At 34.0% G+C, this 20,424-nt stretch overlaps 1 protein-coding gene across 7 annotated transcripts in view; it reads left to right on the plus strand.

The window, feature by feature from the left end:
* The window catches only part of ZMYM4 (zinc finger MYM-type containing 4), a 145,994-nt gene that overhangs the window by 81,612 nt on the left and 43,958 nt on the right, over nucleotides 1–20,424 (plus strand). For 3 of the 7 annotated variants that reach the window (XM_086716427.1, XM_086716426.1, XM_025934032.2), the window contains 9 exons: nucleotides 2,293–2,817; nucleotides 4,553–4,614; nucleotides 4,967–5,137; nucleotides 9,460–9,522; nucleotides 12,259–12,343; nucleotides 12,579–12,834; nucleotides 16,936–17,110; nucleotides 17,406–17,618; nucleotides 20,234–20,384. In XM_086716427.1, coding sequence (XP_086572553.1) covers nucleotides 2,304–2,817; nucleotides 4,553–4,614; nucleotides 4,967–5,137; nucleotides 9,460–9,522; nucleotides 12,259–12,343; nucleotides 12,579–12,834; nucleotides 16,936–17,110; nucleotides 17,406–17,618; nucleotides 20,234–20,384 — 1,690 coding nt within the window. In that variant the 5' untranslated portion in view covers nucleotides 2,293–2,303. Of the gene's footprint in view, nucleotides 1–2,292; nucleotides 2,818–2,902; nucleotides 3,150–4,552; nucleotides 4,615–4,966; nucleotides 5,138–9,459; nucleotides 9,523–12,258; nucleotides 12,344–12,578; nucleotides 12,835–16,935; nucleotides 17,111–17,405; nucleotides 17,619–20,233; nucleotides 20,385–20,424 lie in introns of those variants that run through there. The other 4 variants (XM_086716430.1, XM_086716431.1, XM_086716428.1 and 1 more) reach the window with 3 other exon arrangements.

Raw genomic sequence — 20,424 nt, forward strand, 5'->3', positions numbered from 1 at the left:
GATCCCTGGCCTTTAGTTGCTTACAGTCTGGTAGATTTATCACACCATATGCATGTGTGTGTGCAACACCCTACACTTCTTTATTTATATTTTCTCCTTAACTTTCTATTACTGTAAGAATTTTCAAGTACACAGAACAATTGAAGGAATAGTATATTGAATATCTATAATGTAGTGCATGCTCTCTGATTCCTCCCTGCTGCTCTCTCTGTGTTATATATATACTATGTGAATGTAAGCTGTAGACATTCCTAAGATTTTAGCATCTATTGTTTGATTATTATTTAATTAAGTAAATGATGATTTTCTTGTTTTATTATTCTGTTTGTCTTTCTAGTTCTTGAGGAGGGGGAACCATAGCTATCTTTTTAATCATTTTATCCCTTGAACTTATCACAATACTTAACCACAGAGTGGTTTCCTAATAAATACATGCTGAATGAATGAGTACTTTAGGCAGTAGGAAGCTGTGGAAGGATTTCAAGGGATATAATATGGAATGATTTATGGTTTAGAAAGATAATCTAGTGTCTTTCTGGAGGGGGGCAACTTGAGGAATGCTTTTATTTAGACTTTGTATCAGTTAGGATTTGATTATAAGTAATCCAACTCAAACAAACTTAAACAAAAAAAGGAATTTATCCTGGATCATGGAATCCAGGGAATGACTTGAAGAACCAACCAGTCTCACGAATGGTTGATCTGGGCTTCAGGAACAAATAAAAACAAGGCTGTTGGTACCACCAATATTTTTAGTCTTTCCTTCATTCTGTGTTTTTATTAGGTTCAGTTTGCCTGCTCATGGATCAATTAAATGTGGTTTAGGGGTAGGGTTTGTAAGAATATGATTGCTTCCTAGATGTCCATGTAGATTTAATTAGTACAGTGTCCACAGTAAGAGATGTGGAGTGTTAGAGTGGTGCCTTGTGGAGGAGATGGATTCGAGAGATATTAAGTAGGACAGTTTACAGAATTTGTCCAGAGGGAAAGAGAATTGGACTGATTTCTCTTTTCATGAGCAAACTGCTGGCTTGCTGATGCTGTTAATCAGGTGACGGAAATACAAGAAGAGTATGCTTGGAATGGGAACATGATGAACTTGGTTTTAAAAGTACTAAGTTGGAGATCCCTAGGGACTTATAGGAGCTTGTTGAATATGGAGATTTGAATCTTGGAAGAAAGTGCTTAGGAAATTCACAGCAATGGTGAAAGCTATGGTGGTGAGTAAAATAGTCTGAGTGTATAAAATAAGAGAATTGGAATATTGAGAGCATAAACAGAGGAAGAGGAATATGAAATAAATTAATAGACTAATTAGAAAGGTAGGAAGAAGTATAGTGTCAAAGAAACCAAAGGCCTTTTATTCAGGACATATATGCCACATAGGGATTGAAAAAAATCAATTGGATTTGACCATTAGGAAATTCTTGATGATCTTAATGAGAGCAGTTCCAATGAGAAGTTGGGACCCAGGTTGCATTAAGTTTGGAGGATTAATAACTGGGAGATGAAGTAGAAATAAACCGATGTAGACTTTTTTTCTAGAGGTTTGACTGTGAAGGGAAGGTGAAATGAGAGAGCTGGGAGGTTTTTTAAATTTTATTTTGGAATGGAAGAGATGTGAGCATTGTAGTTTCAAACGGTAAATAGTTTTTAAATTTTTTCTGGCTTGGATACATTTTATTCTTTATGTTTAAATATTTAGCATTGTAAACATTAACTGCTGTGTTTATTAGAGTTAGTACAGAGATAGTGAGACTTTAAGAGCAGAGACCTGTGTTCTAATCTCAGTTCCCCAGAATAATCACTGTAGTAATTAAAATGAAGTTTTATATTCTCTTCTGTGTGTTAGTCACTGTGTTAATAGGCCTTTTATACATACTATCATTAATCCTCACCACAAATTAATCTCTAAGGTGAGTATTACACTGTTTTACAAATAAAGAAACCTGAGAGTTTACCTTTCAGGATCACATAGATTTTTAGCGATCATACTATGATTCCAGCACAGATATGTCTGTTTCTGAAGTTGGTACTCTTTTTTTTCTGCATCACATTGCCTCCTTTCTAACCTCAAATAGCTTCTCAAGTTGTAGATCCCTATTTCCTTATCTGTCACATTAGGATAGTCCTATCACACCTATATCAAATTGCTCATTGAATGCTGTGGTATTATTATCTATATTTTGTTTGAAAAGAGAAATTATATATTTGGTTAAATACCAGACAGACCTTATAAATGTGGTCATCTTTAGCACTATCGTTTGTCTAAACAGTATTTTACTTTTTAAGGTGGTGGTATCATGGATACAGAAATGTCTGAAGATATAGACCACAACTTAACTCCTACTCTTGACAGCATGTCTTATGGAATGCCGAATCAAACAGGATCTGAAAATTCATTGCTGGATGAAGATGATTATTTTTTGAACTCTGGGGATCTTGCAGGAATTCCAGTCGTTGGTAGTGACAATGAGGATGAACAGGATTTTAGTTCAAAGGACAATCTTGTTTCTTCAATTCATACTGATGATAGCTTGGAAGTAGAGAGAAGAGTCACACAGCATGAATCAGACAATGAAAATGAAATACAGATTCAAAATAAATTAAAAAAAGACTTTCCTAAACAGTTTGATCAGGTTTCTGTCTTTAAATCAATACGGAAAGATTTTAGTCTAGTAAGAGAAAACAGCAAAGAGACATTTTCTGGAAAGGAGAAAAATAGAGACCTAACTTATCATGAACGTGAAAAACGATTGGATAAACCCCATAAAGAGTTGGATTCAAGGTTGAAAAGCAGTTTTTTTGATAAAGCAGGTAATAATTGTTGGAATAGAGCCACAAAACACAATAAATAACTACGTACTGATAATAATATAGTTTTTATTAGTTCTGATTCTAAGCAAAATATGAACAGTTAAATTCATTGTAAGCTTGTCATTTTTCTTTTATCCTTGTTCTTTGCAGAGTGACTGAATTTCTCCCAGTAACTTTTGGTAATGGTAAAAATGATTGAAAAATAGTTCTAAACCTCATTTCTCCCTCCCCTGGTTGCAATATTTTGATGAGAAGGCAAGATACTCAAGTCACCTGTTCATTTTCTTTGGTTGAACATTGGAACCTCAAGTTGGATTTAACTTCTTTGTGCTGTAAGCACTAATTCAAACTGCTGTCCCACCAATTAGTCCAAATTAGGGAGGGTTTTTCTATTTGATAACATTTCTCTTTTATGTTCTAGAGGTTTCTGGAGGCCCTTCTTGAGCCTCTTTGCCCAGAGAACCCTATACTTTAGCTTCAGTTCCATTCTTGAATATGTCACATATTTTCTTGTTTCTTTGCCTTCTTTTACCTCTGCTCTTCCGTTTGTCTGCATGTCCTTTTCTTTCTTTGTGTATATGCCTATAAAGTACTTCTTATCCAACAATGCCTAACACATAAACCTCTTCTACTCTGTAGTCATCTCTAACCTCTCTACCTGAAGAATGAATTGTTTCCTTCTCTATATTTACATAACATTTTGTTCATACCTCATTATTTATAGTACTTACATTACTTATTATACTTCTATATTTGTTTTGTTGTACCTACCAGTGTAGTTTATTGAGGGCCAGGTTGTATCATATTCATCTTTGCATTCTTAGGGCCTAACTTGGTGCAGTGAAAATTGTAATATTTCAATAAATGCTCAATAGATGTGAAGGAAAGCAAGGTGCCATATATCAACCCTTACATTTCTTCTGTCAATGCTGGAAAAATATAGTAGAAAGACTAGGTCAGTATTATTAAAAAGAGCAATTAATTTACATATCCATTATGTACCAGGCTGAACAGGGTATACTATATTTTTAAATATATATTATTAAATTTATATTTTTGATATCTCTATGGGGGATAAATTATGAGGGCATTTATGCCCAAGGAGCATAATATCTAATAGTAGAAGGGAAAAGTCAAGTAGTAGAAGTATCAATGACCAGTTAAATAGTGTAAGATTTAATTTATAATTAAATACAGTGGTAGAAGAATTTGTCATAGGCCATACAAGAAGATTTCTTTCAGGTAACTGAAACAGTGTATTTTAGGTATTCTTAGAAAAGAGCTGCTTTTTAACTCAGTGGCCAGGGAAGGTTTATAGAGGAGAGGTGAATTTTGAACTGAGCAGAATCAGAAGTCTGTATAGAGATAGATAGATAGATAGATAGATAGATAGATAGATAGATAGATAGATGGATGGATAGAGGGGTCTTGGAATGATATAAGCAGAAATGGGGAGGAATAAACACAAGTAATTTGCAGAGTATAGTGAATAAGGTAACCACATTATTTAGGTTTGAGCAAGGAAATGTGTAAGGTGAGGCTAAAAGGAAAGTGGGGCTAGACTTTTGTTTGAGTGAAACTATCTTTTGGGTATTTTTGGGGACCCACTTCACTCTAATAAGCATCTTTATTTGACAAGAGAGGTGATTATCGAATGATAGCTTTTTAGGTCACTCTTTATAAGATTTGTTATTCATATACATGTGTTTGTTTTGTTTTTTTTTTCTTTCAATAGCTAATCAAGTTGAAGAAACATTACATACCCATTTACCACAAACCCCAGAAACAAACTTTAGGGTAAGTTTTCAGTGTGTATGCAGACTGCTGTAACTGTGGCAAGTGTCAAAGTTTTCTCTGTGTCATTTTCTAAACTGTAACTATATGTGTTAGGTAGAGCACGGATTGTTTTTTTAATTTGCTTTATTATTTGGTAAGGACATCTTTGAAGATGTTCTGAGAAGCCTCAGCTCTTAGTTTCTTTATTTGTATTTGATATTTAGACATAGACCAATTTACTTTTAGGCATAGGGACTCTAATGCGTATCCATAGAGTTCTTCATTTCCAGTGAGCTTATCTTTGGGTGTTAACACCTGAAGAGGAGTAATCTTTAAATCTGAATATTTATTAATACTTTATATTGTGTTTTAGGATTCCAGCTATCCATTTGCCAATAAAGAATCCATTGGTTCGGAACTGGGGAATTCCTTTGCATCAAATATTAGAATTAAAGAAGAACCTTTGGATGATGAGTATGACAAAGCAATGGCACCACAGCAGGGACTACTAGACAAAATTAAAGATGAACCTGACAATGCTCAAGTAAACATTTCACCTTTACTTACCCCCCCTTCTTTTCTGTTCCACACGTGAATTCTTCATTTGAGAGAGGAAATTCTTGATTAAGAAGTGAAGTAGTTTGTTGACAGTATGAGAGGAGACTTCATGAAGGTTAAGGCAATTTGAATTATCTTCTGAGAGTAATGCTAAGGAATCAAGAGTTACATGAAGCTTCTCCTGAGTAGTAATTTAGGCTTTTAATCCTCTTTGTTCCTTAATGTCACTGTTCTATGATTTTTACAATTTCAGTGCAGGATTAGGGAAGGGGAGTCTTCAAGGATTTGAGATTGATGCAGCAGACATGGCTGAAGGTTTATGGTTTTTATGAGTTTATGTTGTGATTGAGTTTATACAAGGTAGTAAGCCTTGCGCAATTACTGATAATGAAGTACACACCGTGTGTGGATTTAAGTTTCTTGGGGGAGGAAGTAATGGACAGGTTATCTTTGAAAGGGTTAATTGATTGAAGAACTAGTTCATTTGATCAATGGGTAGAAGGTAAAGGAGGCTTTGATGGGTGAAATGGGATTCCAAATTTGAGATCTGTAATTAATAGGGAGGACCCAGCTCTGCTATTGAAGATTGCTCTGGAGGAAAAATTTACAGAGATCCTGTAACTGAAGTTCTGAAATCAGTGAAGATATCTATGCAGTTAATGACATTACAGTAGTTGGGATGTAAGAAAAAAGTTATGTGCTGTAATAAGTTTGGAGTGTACAAAGGGAAGTGAGGGATGAATACACAAAATCAATTATTTGAGGGTGGTCTATGTTTTATACAAAGGGCATGAATTCAGAGGCTGAGAAGTAAAGATACCATGAATTAGCTATTTCTCGACATGATAGTTGATCTAAAGACAAGTTCCCTTTCCATATGTTTCTATTATTTTGGGGAGCTGAATGTGTGAGACTTCTGTGGAAGAGATTTTTTTATTCACATGTCTCTGAGCACGGTTTCCCAACTTTGGCACTATTGACATTTTGGTCCAGATAATTCTTTGTTGTGAGAGGCTGTCCTATGCAGTGTAGTACATTTGTTTAGCAACATCCTTGGCCTCCACCTTCTTGGTACCAGTAGTATCTCCACCCTCCCAAGTGTCTGCAGACATTGCCATATGTCCCCTGGGGGGTGGGCAAAATTGTCTGCTGTTGAGAACCACCTGTTTTACAATAAGGAGATGTAAGAATAGATGTTTTGTATGAGTCACATTGATGTTCACTTAATTTCTTGGTGCTCAGTGGAAGGTAGCAGTATAGAGTAGTGATGATAAAGCTGTAGGAACTGGATGGTTATGAGTGTGAAGGTAACAAAGAAGATGGCAGAGCAGGAATATGAAAATAGTTAAATACAAGGTAGATTGAAAGCATGTTAACAGAAGCACGCAAAATGGAGATCTTGATTGTTGGTATTAGGGATAAAGAAATATCTTGGTAACCTAGGGAAAGTTCATGCCTCAGAAGACTACAAACACATCCGTATACAGGGAAGATTTCCTGTCTCTTTACATGCCCCAGTGTGGACATGGGACATTCATAAGAAATCATAATCCTGGCAGGGATCCAAAAGCATTACTTTCTCTCTGGATATGACCCAGTAACACTTCCTTTAGGATGAAAAGGCAGTTATAGCAAAGACCAAATACCTTGGGGGAAAGGGAACATCAGGAAGGATAATTTATATTACTTTTTTGAAAGCAATCAGCAATTCCGGTGGTTGGGGGATACCAATAGGATGGAATTGTCATAAACAACTACATGTTTATACACTATTGAAAGTGTAATATGTTATAAAATGCTGATTATGAAGTTTCATCATGATTTTGGGGAAGAAATTCCTCAAAAGTTCCAGCACTTGACTGATTGGACTCTTGAGAACAAAGCAGGAATGTGTATAGGTCCTGGGCGTACAGTCCAGAGACATTCTTTACCCTGACCCTACAACGGGGCAGTCCGAGCACGTGAGTAGATAAAGCTAGGTTTTTCAAAACCAAACCAAACAAAACAAAACAAAATGTTTATTATTAAGAGACAGAGCATGAGCATGAGCATGGGAGGGGCAGAGAGAGGAGGAGACACAGAATCCGAAGCAGGCTCCAGGCTCTGAGGTGTCAGCACAGAGCCCGACCTGGGGCTTGAACTCACAAACTGCGAGATCATGACCTGAGCCAAAGTCGGACACTTAACCGACTGAGCCAGCCAGGTGCCCCGATAAAGTTAGGTTTTCTCTGAGAAATCCTTTCTATTGTATCAGCCACACCAATTCTGTAGGATCAGACCTTTTCATAATTCTTCTAGATATCCCTCTGGGCAACTTATGTTAGACACAGATACCTGGTCTTTCTTTTCTTTTCCCTCATCTTTCCTTCCTGTTCCCTTTCCCTTCCCCTTTCCCTCCCCACTTCCTCTCCTTCATTGCCCTCTTCCTTTAGGTATTTCTCTCCCATGACCATTGGAAATCTGTATTCTTTGCTGTTCAGTACTGCCTAATGCTTTCACTCTTACATTTCCCATAGACTGGTGAAAGGAGTCCCAATATTATTTTAACAGTTTCTAAAGCAGTGCTATTAACCTAACTCTCTTAAAATACTGAGGTTTTACAGTTGTGGTCAGGCTTTACTTTTGACTGTCAGTTACCAGTAGTAACTTTTGTCATGATTTAATAAGATCATAGCTTTGGTTCATGGCACCTTATCAAAACCTCCTTTGGCTTTTCTCTTTGCTTAACTTGTAATTTTACTTTCAGCTCACTTCCTAATTCTCCTTTTTACACAATTCATTTTGGTCTTAATTTCTTTACTTTCCATACTTGCTCTACTTTCCAAATCACCTGGGGTGCTGAAATGTGTGTATATATATTTAAAGACTCAACCCATTTGTTCTTGATTATTTCATCAGTTAATGATTTTCTGGGGTCACCAGTTGTCATCCTCCTACCTCTGTTATCAGCATAATATCATTTGGTCTTGCAGTTTCATTTCTTTATTCAGATCCCTCCTGCATGTGACTATATTTTCTGTAGTGTTTTATAGGTACAGTGTACCTATACAGTGTGTAGTGTGTTGCCTCATCTTTCTGTATAAGAAGGCCATAGTAGGTGGTATTAACTCCATTTGTAGATGAGGGAACTGAAGTTCATAAAGGTTGGAAGGAACCATTATGGGGCCATAATGAAGGTCATTTTATTATTATCCTAACAATATATAAATAAAAGTTGTTTAATGTTTAAAACTGCCTGGAGAAGGTTTTTAAAATAGAAAATTTAAAGAGCCAGAGACCCTATTTTTGCTTTTCCCCTTTTCAATTGGTTCTAAAAATTGGAAATTCAGTGAATACTACATTAACGTCATGATTTTTTTCTTTTCTTTTTCCTCTTATTAAAAAAGCTAATTTTATCTCTTGTTAAAGTAAATGGATTATGATGGGAAAGCAAATAAATTTTCACAATAGTGAGTCATAGAGTTTTAGAAAGTAGAATGCAGTAATTAAATGCTGGGCTTTTTTAAGGTATATCAGATTAGCTTGGCTATAGGTACTGGGTTCTTCATTTCTAAAATACTGTCTTGGGATACGGATACAGTTCTTCCTTTATGGTAAACAAAGGGAAGGTAAAGCTATTGGTAAAGGATTTTTTTGTTTTGTTTTGATAACCTGTTTTTCTCCTTCTGAAAGTTTTTGAAGACATCAGATTTTCACTTAAGTTATTAGTCATTGTTTATAATTAAATATTTGTAAAGTTAGTCATTATTAGGGGGATACTAACATAAACATGATTCTGCTTTGAAGGCGTTGTGCGGTCTATAAGTAGAGTACTTAAGATATACTTATTTTACTATAGTATATAAGTAACATGTACTTGAGGCTTAAGGAACGTATCAGAAGTTTGGAATAATTGTCGTGAACAGTGAAAAAGAGCTGACTGGAGACCATTAAAGTATGTCAATAAGTATTGATTTTTTCGGGAGTTTTCTGAGATTAAAAAAAGGTTTTTTTACTTGAAATTTGCTTTAATATACTGTATAATGTAAGAATGTCAGGAGGAGCCAATGTTAGGAAATCTTTTAATACATAATTTCAACTGGTCAAATAAGACTGGATAGATAGATGCAGAAAGACATCTCACGTAATTTACTGTGCATTTCTTGTAATAGATACTCTCTTGGTCATGGTAAGGAAATATCTACTTCAGATCAATAACAATCATTGAATTTAAGAGTAAAATGATGGAAACCTGTTAATAATTACTAAAAGAACACAAATTACTGATGTCAGCATTATTATTTAACTCTTGTTGGATTTTCGACCCAGTACATGTTAAAGAAATTAGAAGAAATAATGGAAAAGGGGAGACAAAATTGTCATCGTTTACTGGTAAGGATCTTTATTAGAGAATTAATAGAGTTCATGAAAGTATAGTGGAGTAGCTAGTTGAATTTTAGTTATATGAAAGATAGCAATATTTCTGTAAATCACTTGTTTCTCAGAGAATATGATGAAAATATTTGGTATTCCCCTTGGCAGAGCAACTAGAAAGTACTTATGTCAGGTGAAAGACAATTTGATAGAATGGAGAGTTTTAAAAAAATGTAAGATATTAGTTATTCCTAAATTAAGATACAGTTTTGATAACAGTTCCGATGACAATATCAGTAGGTTCTAATGTTTTGAAGAATAGGCATCCACACAAACATTAGACATGTGTTCTAAAAATATAGGTTGATAGTGGTGGACTATTGTATAAATGCTTAAACCTCTCATGATTACGTTTATTAGGATAGTGTGATATCCTAAAAATAGGCTGGCTCAGTTGGTGGAGCATGTGACTCTTGATCTTGGGGCCTTGAGTTTGGGCCCCATGCTGGGGGTAGAGTTTATTTAAAAAAAAAAATACGGCTGATAATGATACAGAATAGATTGCCACAAAAGAGACATTTTCAAAGCAATCTGCTCTGTTAACAGTGAATGGAAGGAATTCACTACTCAGAGAAAGAAAAAGAAGACTAGCCCTTTAAACATCAAAATAAATAAATTCCAGATGGATTAAATTAGGGATTGGGCAAATTAGCAGCAGCATGCCAAATCCAGCCTGCTTTCTGTGTTTCTGTTTTGTTTTTGTTTTTTTGCACAGTGTTTTTGTAAATGAAGTTTTATTGGATCATTGCCACATTCATTTCATTTACATATTACCTATGGGTGTTTCTGCTCTACCAGGACAGAGTTGAGTAGTTGTGGTAGTATGGCCTCCAAAATAAAAAATATTTAGTATCTGGCCCTTTGCAGATAAAGTTTGCTGACCTCTGGATGAAAGGACTGTTTTAGAAACAATGAAACCATTTTCTTAGTGTTTTATTTTGGAAGTAGAACTTTATAAGAATCGAAGGAGTCACAAAGGTAAAAACTAGATTTTTGGCATAGAAATGGAAACTTTATAAAAAGTTTTAAAAGTACATATTGAGGAAATGTTGATAACATGCTATACAGGGTTAATATTGTTATATTATAATGCTTTTTTGTAAGTGGATATTACAAAAAGAATTGCAGATTGAAATGAAATAGTGGGGAAAGACTTTTCAATGGCTTTTCACAAATTGCTAGAATAAATCTAATCAGAAGTTTAAAAACAACAACCTGTCATTGTGTATCAAGAACATTTACTGTGTGCCTTTCTACCTAGTAATTTCACTTCAAGAATCCTTTCCTTAGAAGATAATGCTAAGTATGAGAGTATGAATATTCACTTAAGATGTTCATCATGGCATTTCTAATTATACCAAATGTGAGGAAACAAATGGACTGACTGACATTGGGTTATGGTCATATAATCTCATAATGTTATGCAGGGCCATCAAATTGGAGACTGAGGCCAAAGGAAAAATCAGTAATACTGATCCTGTCTTTATTTATTTAAGTTTTGTTATTTTGTTCATGGATTTTGCATTTTTTCATTTTTAAAAATGCCACATTGAAACACTAATTTATCTTGATTACTGAGATTTTTGGTACCTTAACATTGTGCCTGAGGCAAATGCCTCACTCACCCTATCCCAGTCCGATCCCTGTGTAATCTGGTATATCTATTAAATAATACACATCTATCAGTACTTCTCAAACTTGAGTAATGTACCAGATACCTCTTAACCACAAAAAAAGGGGGATATTTTGGAGTTGCCTGAGAATTCCAAGAATAAGAGATCTGCTGGGGTTTCGCAGATTTCAGTGTGATAAGCAATTAATTAAAATAAAAGTTAAATCTGGCACTTAGAGTTTTCACAGTGCAATAATAGAATTGTTAAAGCAAATAACAGCACTGAAAACTTGTAGTATAACTCAGTTATATGTGGTTATTCATGACTAAAAATAAGTTTGCATTCACCAAAAAAGTCATTGAAATAGATGCAGTTTTTAAAAATATTCTCTTAGAATTCTCAGACTCCCTACAGTACATCTGTAGACCTCAGGGATTCTTGGACTCCAACTTAAAAAACACGGACATTTAGCCACTTGAAGTGATTTTGGAGTAAAATGTAATAATATGCAAATGTTTCACTGACTCAAGTGATCAAGAAATCATTTTACTAGAATGATATATTCAGTTTAATTACAACTATGTAGAGAAATAAAATCTCTGACTACAGGAGGGGAAAAGACTGGAAAGAAATATACCAAGAGAAAATGGTGGTTGTTTTGGTGTGATAGAAATATGATTAGAATTTTTCCTTATTTCTGCTTGTCTAAATTTTGTATAGTTTTACAATACAAAATATAGTTTGTGTATTACTTTTATAATAGATAAACAACAACTTAAAATACTGTAATAATAATTGTCAAAAATAATTTAAATATCTGGTAGTGCTACAAGGCTAATTGGGTAGCTTCCTTCATTTTTTTTTTTATTTCTTTCTCAGCATATACAAACCTATTATACCCTTATTGCAATTATAGTTTGCTTGCTATTATTTCTTATTAATGGTAATGTAGTATAAATTCCCCTCCCCACCTTCCCACCCATGTAGCCAAAACAAAACTTATTGAATGTCTGGATTTCTTTAGATATTTTATATTTATTCTTTTCTCTAAGTATTTATTTATTTATTTTCTTTTTTAAAGGAGTATAGTCATGGCCAACAGCAAAAAACTCAAGAAGGGGAACTGAAAATTAGTGCTGTGTTTTCAGTCAGTGGCAGTCCTCTTGGTAAGAAACAGAATTGAGTAAATGAATCATGTTTATTTATTCTGACCAGTATGAGTGAGAGGAAGTATCTACTTGTATTAGTAAGCTAGGCAGTTCTCTGCTCATTTAGAATGGCTGTCATTTATATTGGATAATTAGTTTGGGGTTTCAAGACTGGTTATGGAAGAGGAAGAAAGGATATATACATAAAATTCATGATGAAAAGTAAAACATTTTTCTTTTAATTTTTTTTAAGCTCCACAGTTGACTACTGGCTTTCAGCCTTCACTGGCGTCATCTGGCATGAATAAAATGCTTCCTTCAGTTCCAGCCACAGCTGTTCGAGTTTCCTGTTCTGGTTGTAAAAAAATCCTCCAGAAGGGGCAAACTGCTTACCAGAGGAAGGGGTCGACTCAGCTCTTCTGTTCTACACTGTGCCTCACTGGATATACAGTTCCACCTGCCCGCCCACCACCTCCTCCCACCAAGAAAACTTGTTCAAGTTGCTCAAAGTATAGCAGAATTCTAAATTATCTTCTGTTTCCTTTTAAAACACTTCATTCTTATCTGTGTATTGTTTAGTTTTCTACATTTCCATATTTTTTGGTAATTGCCACAGTATGTTGTTGCTTTCAGTTTTTCTGGATCTTAGGTGCTCAGCTTATTTTAATTATAAATAATGTGCCTTTTATATATTGAGATGTTTTTGAAACCAGCCTTTCCCATCCATGTTAGTTGAGATGCTTCATAAAACAAAAACTACACCACTTAGGTCATATAATACCACAATATTTTATTTGTAGGTAATAGATACTGAAATCCAAAAATATTTAATGTATCCTGTTATCTAATTGGAATTCATTTAATACCTTTCTTATCTTTAAAAGTACTCCAGTGTAGAAAAAAGGACTCCAATATATATTTTTATCTTCTCAATATCTCTGAACTGCCTCAGAGGTACCATTTCAGTGTTTAATATCAAAAGAATATGACCTTAGACCTTGATGAGATCATCCTGATATATTTGAAGAATATGAACTAATTTTGGCTGATTTGGTAAGGTGATTGTTAAAACTGTTTAAATAGGTCAGAAAAAGATGAATAATGCTCTCATTCTGAAACACTTTGGCCTGTTATTAAACTGTTCAAACCATGATTTATTAGTTTAGATATTTGTGTTTATAGTGCCTTACGCGGATCCTTCCCTTTCTCTGGAAAGGGAAAAAAGATGCTCCCTCTTCTGGTTTAAATGGAAAAAGGCATTTTAGAGACTTGAAAGAAATTTGAATGTGGTTAGAAGTCTTTTTGGAAGTTAGTTATGTGGGCTTCCCTTTATGTTTCATGTTTGATTTAGCAAAAATAGATTTCTTTATTTATACTGTTTGAATTATAAAGCATGCTTTTGAAAGTGTTTACCTCTTTTCTATATTCTAGTATATTCATCATCAGATTCTAAGATTAAGTCAACTTGAAAATTATATTTATAGGGGTTTTTTTTCCTGTTTTCTGTTTTGCCATGAGACAATTTCATCTAACTTCCTTTTATGCTTCTTTATTTAATTCTACTTTAGTGATAGGCACTTTCTGAAATTTTGATTCTATTTCTTCTTTCATAATAATAGCCCTAGATAGTTCAGAGATGTTATCAGTGAATTTCAAAATGACCTTAGAAAACTCACAGAAGGGGTTTTTGTTTTTTTGTTTTGTTTTTTATTTATTTTGAGAGAGACAGTGTGAGCAGGGAGAGGCAGAGAGAGAATCCCAAGCAGCGTCTGCACTGTCAGTGGCTAGCCCAGTGCAGGGTGCAAACCCATGAACCAAATCATGAAATCATGACCTAAGCCGAAATCAAGAGTTGGATGCTTAACTGATTGAGCCACCCAGGCATCTCAGAAACCCATAGAAGTTTTAAGATGTGTGCCCTCTTTCTTTGTTTTTAAATTCTTGTGCATACATATTTTTATTTTAGGTCATTTTTACCTACATATCATATCTTACCTATCTTGATCTTATGTAGTTTGGTTATCCTTTAAGATTGCATTTCTCTTTTGTTATGTTTGGTCTTATCCATAAATCTTCCATTTTTTCATCCTGTCATTTCTTGACTCTTAACTGTTCTACCTCTTCATTCACGTATTCTATTATCCTTTTTTGTTTTTTTTTTTTTAAATCCCTCGTTCTTTTCCATTTGCCTCTTACTGTCCTTTCAGGTACTCCTTACCTGCCTGATCTTCTCCATTTTCTTTCTTTTCTCCCCTTCTCATTTTACAGGATATCTTTTCTATTGTTGCTCAGTCCTCAACCACTGATCAGTCTTGTTTTTCCTTGCATTTTGTTTTATTCCTGAACTACTCTTTTATCTCCTTTTTACCACTTAACCATTCCTCCCCTTGTTTTCCTCTTACACAGTCAGACTGCAGAAGTTTAGGATGGTCTGATTTATCTGACTATAATATTGTTGAATTGGATCGTACCTTAAGTATAAGGAAATTGGATTCAAAGAAATTAAAAGAGTTCCTCTGTGTCACATAGCTGGTTAATTTTGGCAAATGCATCGCCTGCCCCTGCCACTCCATATAATCAAACAGGTTTAATTTGTAAGTTAATCCCTTGAAGGAGCCCAAGAAGGATTTCAATTTAATTTGAATGGGTGGAGCTAGAAAAGATTTCCATCCTGATAGCCACTGCTATTTTTATAGACCAGTAGAGATACAGCAGCAGCACTTAGGTTGATTAAAAAAAAAAAAAAAACAAAAAAAAAAACCTCATTAGCTCTTTGAATTACGTTTTAGTTTTCTTAATCTTTTATTAACCATATTTCTTAGCATCTTGAATTTAACCTAAATTCTAAATATATTTTAGCTAATCATCATTTAATTTTCAGGTTTCCTTAGTAATAAGGACCTAATGCTTAGTTTTTAAAAATCTGTTTCAAAATCCTACTTAAAAGAGGTAATTTGGAGGGTAATTTTTTTAATGCTTTTAGATAAAATTACTTGATACAATGATAGAGAAGTAACTATTTTGGGATTGTCTGTATCATTTCTGAATTTTTACTGTTTGGAATCAGATAAAATCTATGATAAGATGTAATGTAGTTGGATGCTAAGCATACTAAGGCGAGTGAGAAATACCTACTTTTATACTCTATTGCTTTGATCAATGCTGCTCCCCAATTCTTATTTCCTTAACCTTCTGGAAACTCCTATTTAAGACATAGCAGAAATAGCCTTTCATGTTACATATTGTCTGAAATAATTGTTTCTTCATTTCTCTTTCTGTTGTGCATTATATTTTTTCATAATTAGTTCACTTTTATATTTTAAGAATGCTTCTGTTATGGCATTTTATGTCATTTGTCTGTCCCAATATAGTGTGAGCGCCTTTAGTGCATGCTTGTACCATATTTTTATACAGGATGTAGCTAGTGGCTGGCTCAATATTAGTGCTCAGTAAATACCCCTATAAATGAAATATATTAAAATCTACTTAAAAAATAACTGTGAAGGCAAAAAAAAAAAAAAAAATGCAGAAACTAGAGGTGCCTGGAGCTACTAAGTATAGAAGATGAGGTATGAAGTTATACATTACAGCATATGAGGTGTTCCTGGTGATGATTCCCATTATGTTTACTATTATCTTTTATTGAATCAGAGATATTTGTCATCTTTTCTAAAAAGTGCTCTATTAGTATAATTTAAGTTGCAAGAATGAATATAATGGCTTATATACTATTATGTGTATGTGTATTCATGAGAGAGACACTATTTGGAAAATTTCATCAAGGCATTGTTTTCCCATTGGCTTTTAAAATGCTTTACACTTAAACTATCTGATAAACTACTATTTAGGAACAGTGGTTTAGGGGTAAGATAAAGGGTGGAGTGGTAGGGAGCCTTAAAAGGTTTTAATATTCATTGCCTTTGCTACTAATGCTTGTAAATTAAATTATTTAGATATGGAAATACTCTATTTTGTATAACCATGCTAGAATATACACTTTGTAGCTTGAAATGTACTTTTATTTTCATTCATTCATTCATTCATTGATTCATTAAAGGTTTTATTGAAATAATCTCTACACCCAACGTGGGTCTTGAACTCACAACCCTGAGATCAAGAGTTGCATGCTGTACTGACTGAGCCAGCCAGGCGGCCCTGTATTTTTACTCTTAAATGATAGTGTTTTGTTTTTTTTCTTTTTTGATTTTTCAAGTGTATGTAAAATTAAAAATAGTTTTAATTATTTTTAAAGAGTACTTTGAAAATATAGAAGAGCCTAAAAAAGAAAATTCCTATCTCTTATAATCCCACCTACTAGAGATAATGAATGAGAACTGTTTGATGTGTAGTCTGTTAGTCTTAAAATATAGTATATTAATCCTCACAACAGTTCTATGAAATAAGTCATGTGTTAGAAGTTCTGTTTTATGGAACAGAACTTAAGGATCAGAGCAATTTATCAGTTTATCCAGGAAAACTGAGGCTTTCTCATTTAAGTAACAGTGCCCTTTCCATACACCTGTAATGGCCTCTGTGTTACTTATTAACTCACAAAAAAGGAAAAATACAAATGATACTGTGGCTTATTTTATCTTTGTTATCATTTTTAGAGACATTTTAAATCCAAAGGATGTGATCAGTGCCCAGTTTGAAAATACCACAGCTAGTAAAGATTTTTGCAGTCAGTCATGTCTGTCAACATACGAACTGAAAAGGAAACCTGTTGTCACCATAAATACGAATAGCATTTCAACCAAATGCAGCATGTGTCAGAAGAATGCTGTTGTAAGTCATCTTTTTACTGTATTGGGGTGTGTGGGGGGGAAATCTAATGTTTGTGCTTAAAACAGATTTTTTTTTTTAATGTTTGTTTCTTTTGAGAGAGAGAGAGGGAGACAGAGAATCTCAATCAGGCTCCGTGCTGTCAGCCCAGAGCCCGATGAGGGGCTTGATCCCTTGAGCTTATGACCTGAGCCAATACCAAGAGTCAGACGTTCAGCCTGTTGAGCCACCCAGGCACCCCAAGAACAGCTTTTGATGGTCTGTGCTTGTGATTTGTTTGTTGTTTTTTAATTCCTAGATTCGACATGAAGTTAATTACCAGAATGTGGTACATAAACTTTGCAGTGATGCCTGCTTCTCTAAGTTTCGCTCTGCCAACAACCTCACCATGAACTGTTGTGAGAACTGTGGGGGCTACTGCTACAGTGGCTCTGGGCAGTGCCACGTGCTTCAGATAGAGGGCCAGTCTAAGAAGTTCTGTAGTTCAGCATGTGTCACGGCGTATAAGCAGGTACATGACTGTATCTAACCCCGATGTCTTTGTTCATTTCAGGAGGACCTACGTTTTTTGGTAGTACTTACTTATGAAAATGCGGCAGAAATACTAAGATCTTATTATTAGCTTAATTGATGTACTTTACATATAAATAGGATTTGTCAAATGAATGTTATTAAAAACCCGGGTATAGAGTTTTGTAAATAGCATATTTCTCTTCATGCATTTGAAATACATGCTTGTGGGCATGACATTTTTATTTCAAATATGATTCATGTTTTTGAATAATATTTTGAAAATACACAAAGAAGAAAAATAATGCATTTCCCAGAGATACCCAGTCTTATCTTTTTGGTGTGTAGCCTTCTTTGAAATATATTTGGTTTGCATATAATATACTTTTTTATTGGACAAGGTAAGGTCCAGGTTACGTACATATTCTTGAATCAGATCCATATAGTTGAAATTGCAATTCAGAAACTGAAAATCTTACCATTAATTTGTTTATAAGGGTTTTTCCTTTTCTTCATGAAATACGAAAAAAATAAATGTAGGTCATATATTATTTTGTGAATAGATGAGGCTTATAGAAGATGAATTGAATGAATTCTGTATGACAAATACAGCTTCGTTTTTACCATATTTGTAATTTGTTAGCAAATTTTGATCAAAAATTAGAATTCATAAATCCAAAGATATGATAATCTTTTTTGTTTATTTTACAATGCCTTTCTTTTGTAGCATGATAGCTGATCATTCTTTTTCTTAAAATAGTGACTTTTTATACAGTCTACCAACATTCATGAATGTAATAATGTCAATTGAGAAATTCCTTTTAAATTCTTAATACTTTGCAGTGATTTTGGAATTTTAAACATTATATGGTGTTTCCTTTTATTTCTTGTTATTATTCAAGTACATTAAAGGGGCTTAGCTTTACTATTTATTCCTTCCTTTAGAAACTCCTTGTTTTTGCTTTCACAGGGGATAAAAAAAGCCAATATCTTCATGAGTTTATCCTTGTTCAAAAGACTGTTTTCATGATAACTGTTTCAAGTACTAAAAGTTACTTGGATTCAGTCCATTCAAAGATGGTTTATATTCCACAAGAGAAGGAGAAATAGGTTGAATCATCTTAATTTTAATTTATTTACTATATTTAATTTAGCCATTACTTATTAAATTTCTCACATAGTGATATGTACTGTGGTATAGAGAAAGAATTTGATTTAGAAGTAAAGCATATCTCAGTTTGATATCTTGATTCTCTATTCAAATAGAATTTTACCTTGGATAAACAGTTAAACTCTCTGGGTTTAACTTTTATCTGTGAATGGGTATTATACTACTACTGTCACTGGGATGTTATTAGGATTATGTGAAGGAAGAATGGGAAAGCACCTAGTATAGAACCTGGCATGTTGAAAATGGTCGTATCTGTTGTTTTGTTTTTTTCCTTATATATAATTCATTCAACAAACATTAGATGCGATTCCTGCTTTGAAGGGCTCCATGTCTCCTGAGAGAGATAGACATAAAACTGAGTAGAGATGCTATGGTGGAAGTATTATGGTGTTCAATGGGGCACAGAGGAAACATGGTCAGTTCTAGTTGGTAGGACAGGATGAGACTATCAGCAAAAACTTCACAGAGATAATGGATGCTGGATATACTTACAAGTTATCTTGAATGTATGATATACTAGTAGTATTTAGTATTACTGGCTGCTGAATCCCTAATTAAAAAAAAATTTTTTTAACGTTTATTTATTTTTGAGAGAGAGAGAGAGACAGTGTTGAGTGGGGGAAAGGCAGAGAGAGAGGGAGACACAGAAGCAGAGGCAGGCTCCAGGCTCTGAGCTGTCAGCACAGTGCCCGACACGGGGCTCGAACTCACGAGCCGTGAGATCATGACCTGAGCTGAAGTCGGACGACGCTCAATTCACTGAGCCACCCAGGCACCCCTGCTGAATCCCTAATTTAGCGCAAACTTAAGATAATAATAGACTGTTCGATTGCTTATATTTGAAAATTTGTGATATCCAAGGTTTGCTCCCACTTTATTGCGTACTTGCTTTATTGCTTTGTGTGCTTTGTTGTTGTTAGTGATAGAATAGTTGGCAGTGACTTTCCTAATAAGTTTATTAATTTTATTGAAATCACATTTTATTGCCACATATAGCACCTTTTGTAGGGGGGTTCTTCTAATTTTTAGCATAGTGTAAGAGCATGAATTCCCTGTTTGTAATTTTTTAAAAATACTATTTTTAAAACTATAGTTACAATCAATGAGTAGATTCCCAAATTAATTGCTAGGTTGTGTTCAGCATTATTTTTTAATGAGATAGAATATAATGGAAAATATAAAAATGCATCACATGTTATCATGATTTATATTGTTTTATGAAACTTTTTTCAGTTTTATATACATGTATACTACACAAACACGAAAGTTCAGAAGTATGTACTGGGTCACTTTGTAAAATTTATTTCTTACTGAGGATTGTAATCATAAAAGTTTGAAAGCCACTAATTTAAAATATTTCAACAGTGTTAAGTATAAACATTTCAAAGAATTATGCTTTTACTTATCATTTGGTAAAAATGAATGTTATTTTATTCTCTTAATAGAAATCAGCCAAAATTACACCATGTGCGCTTTGCAAATCATTGAGATCCTCAGCAGAAATGATTGAAAATACCAATAGCTTGGGAAAGACAGAGCTTTTCTGTTCTGTTAATTGCTTATCTGCTTACAGAGTTAAAATGGTTACTTCTGCAGGTAATACTGGTTTCATAAACTATATAAATATATAATAGTT

The sequence above is a fragment of the Puma concolor genome, chromosome C1 (genome assembly GCF_028749965.1).
Source record: "Puma concolor isolate L17-30 chromosome C1, mPumCon1.1.hap2, whole genome shotgun sequence".
Lineage (NCBI taxonomy): Eukaryota > Metazoa > Chordata > Mammalia > Carnivora > Felidae > Puma > Puma concolor.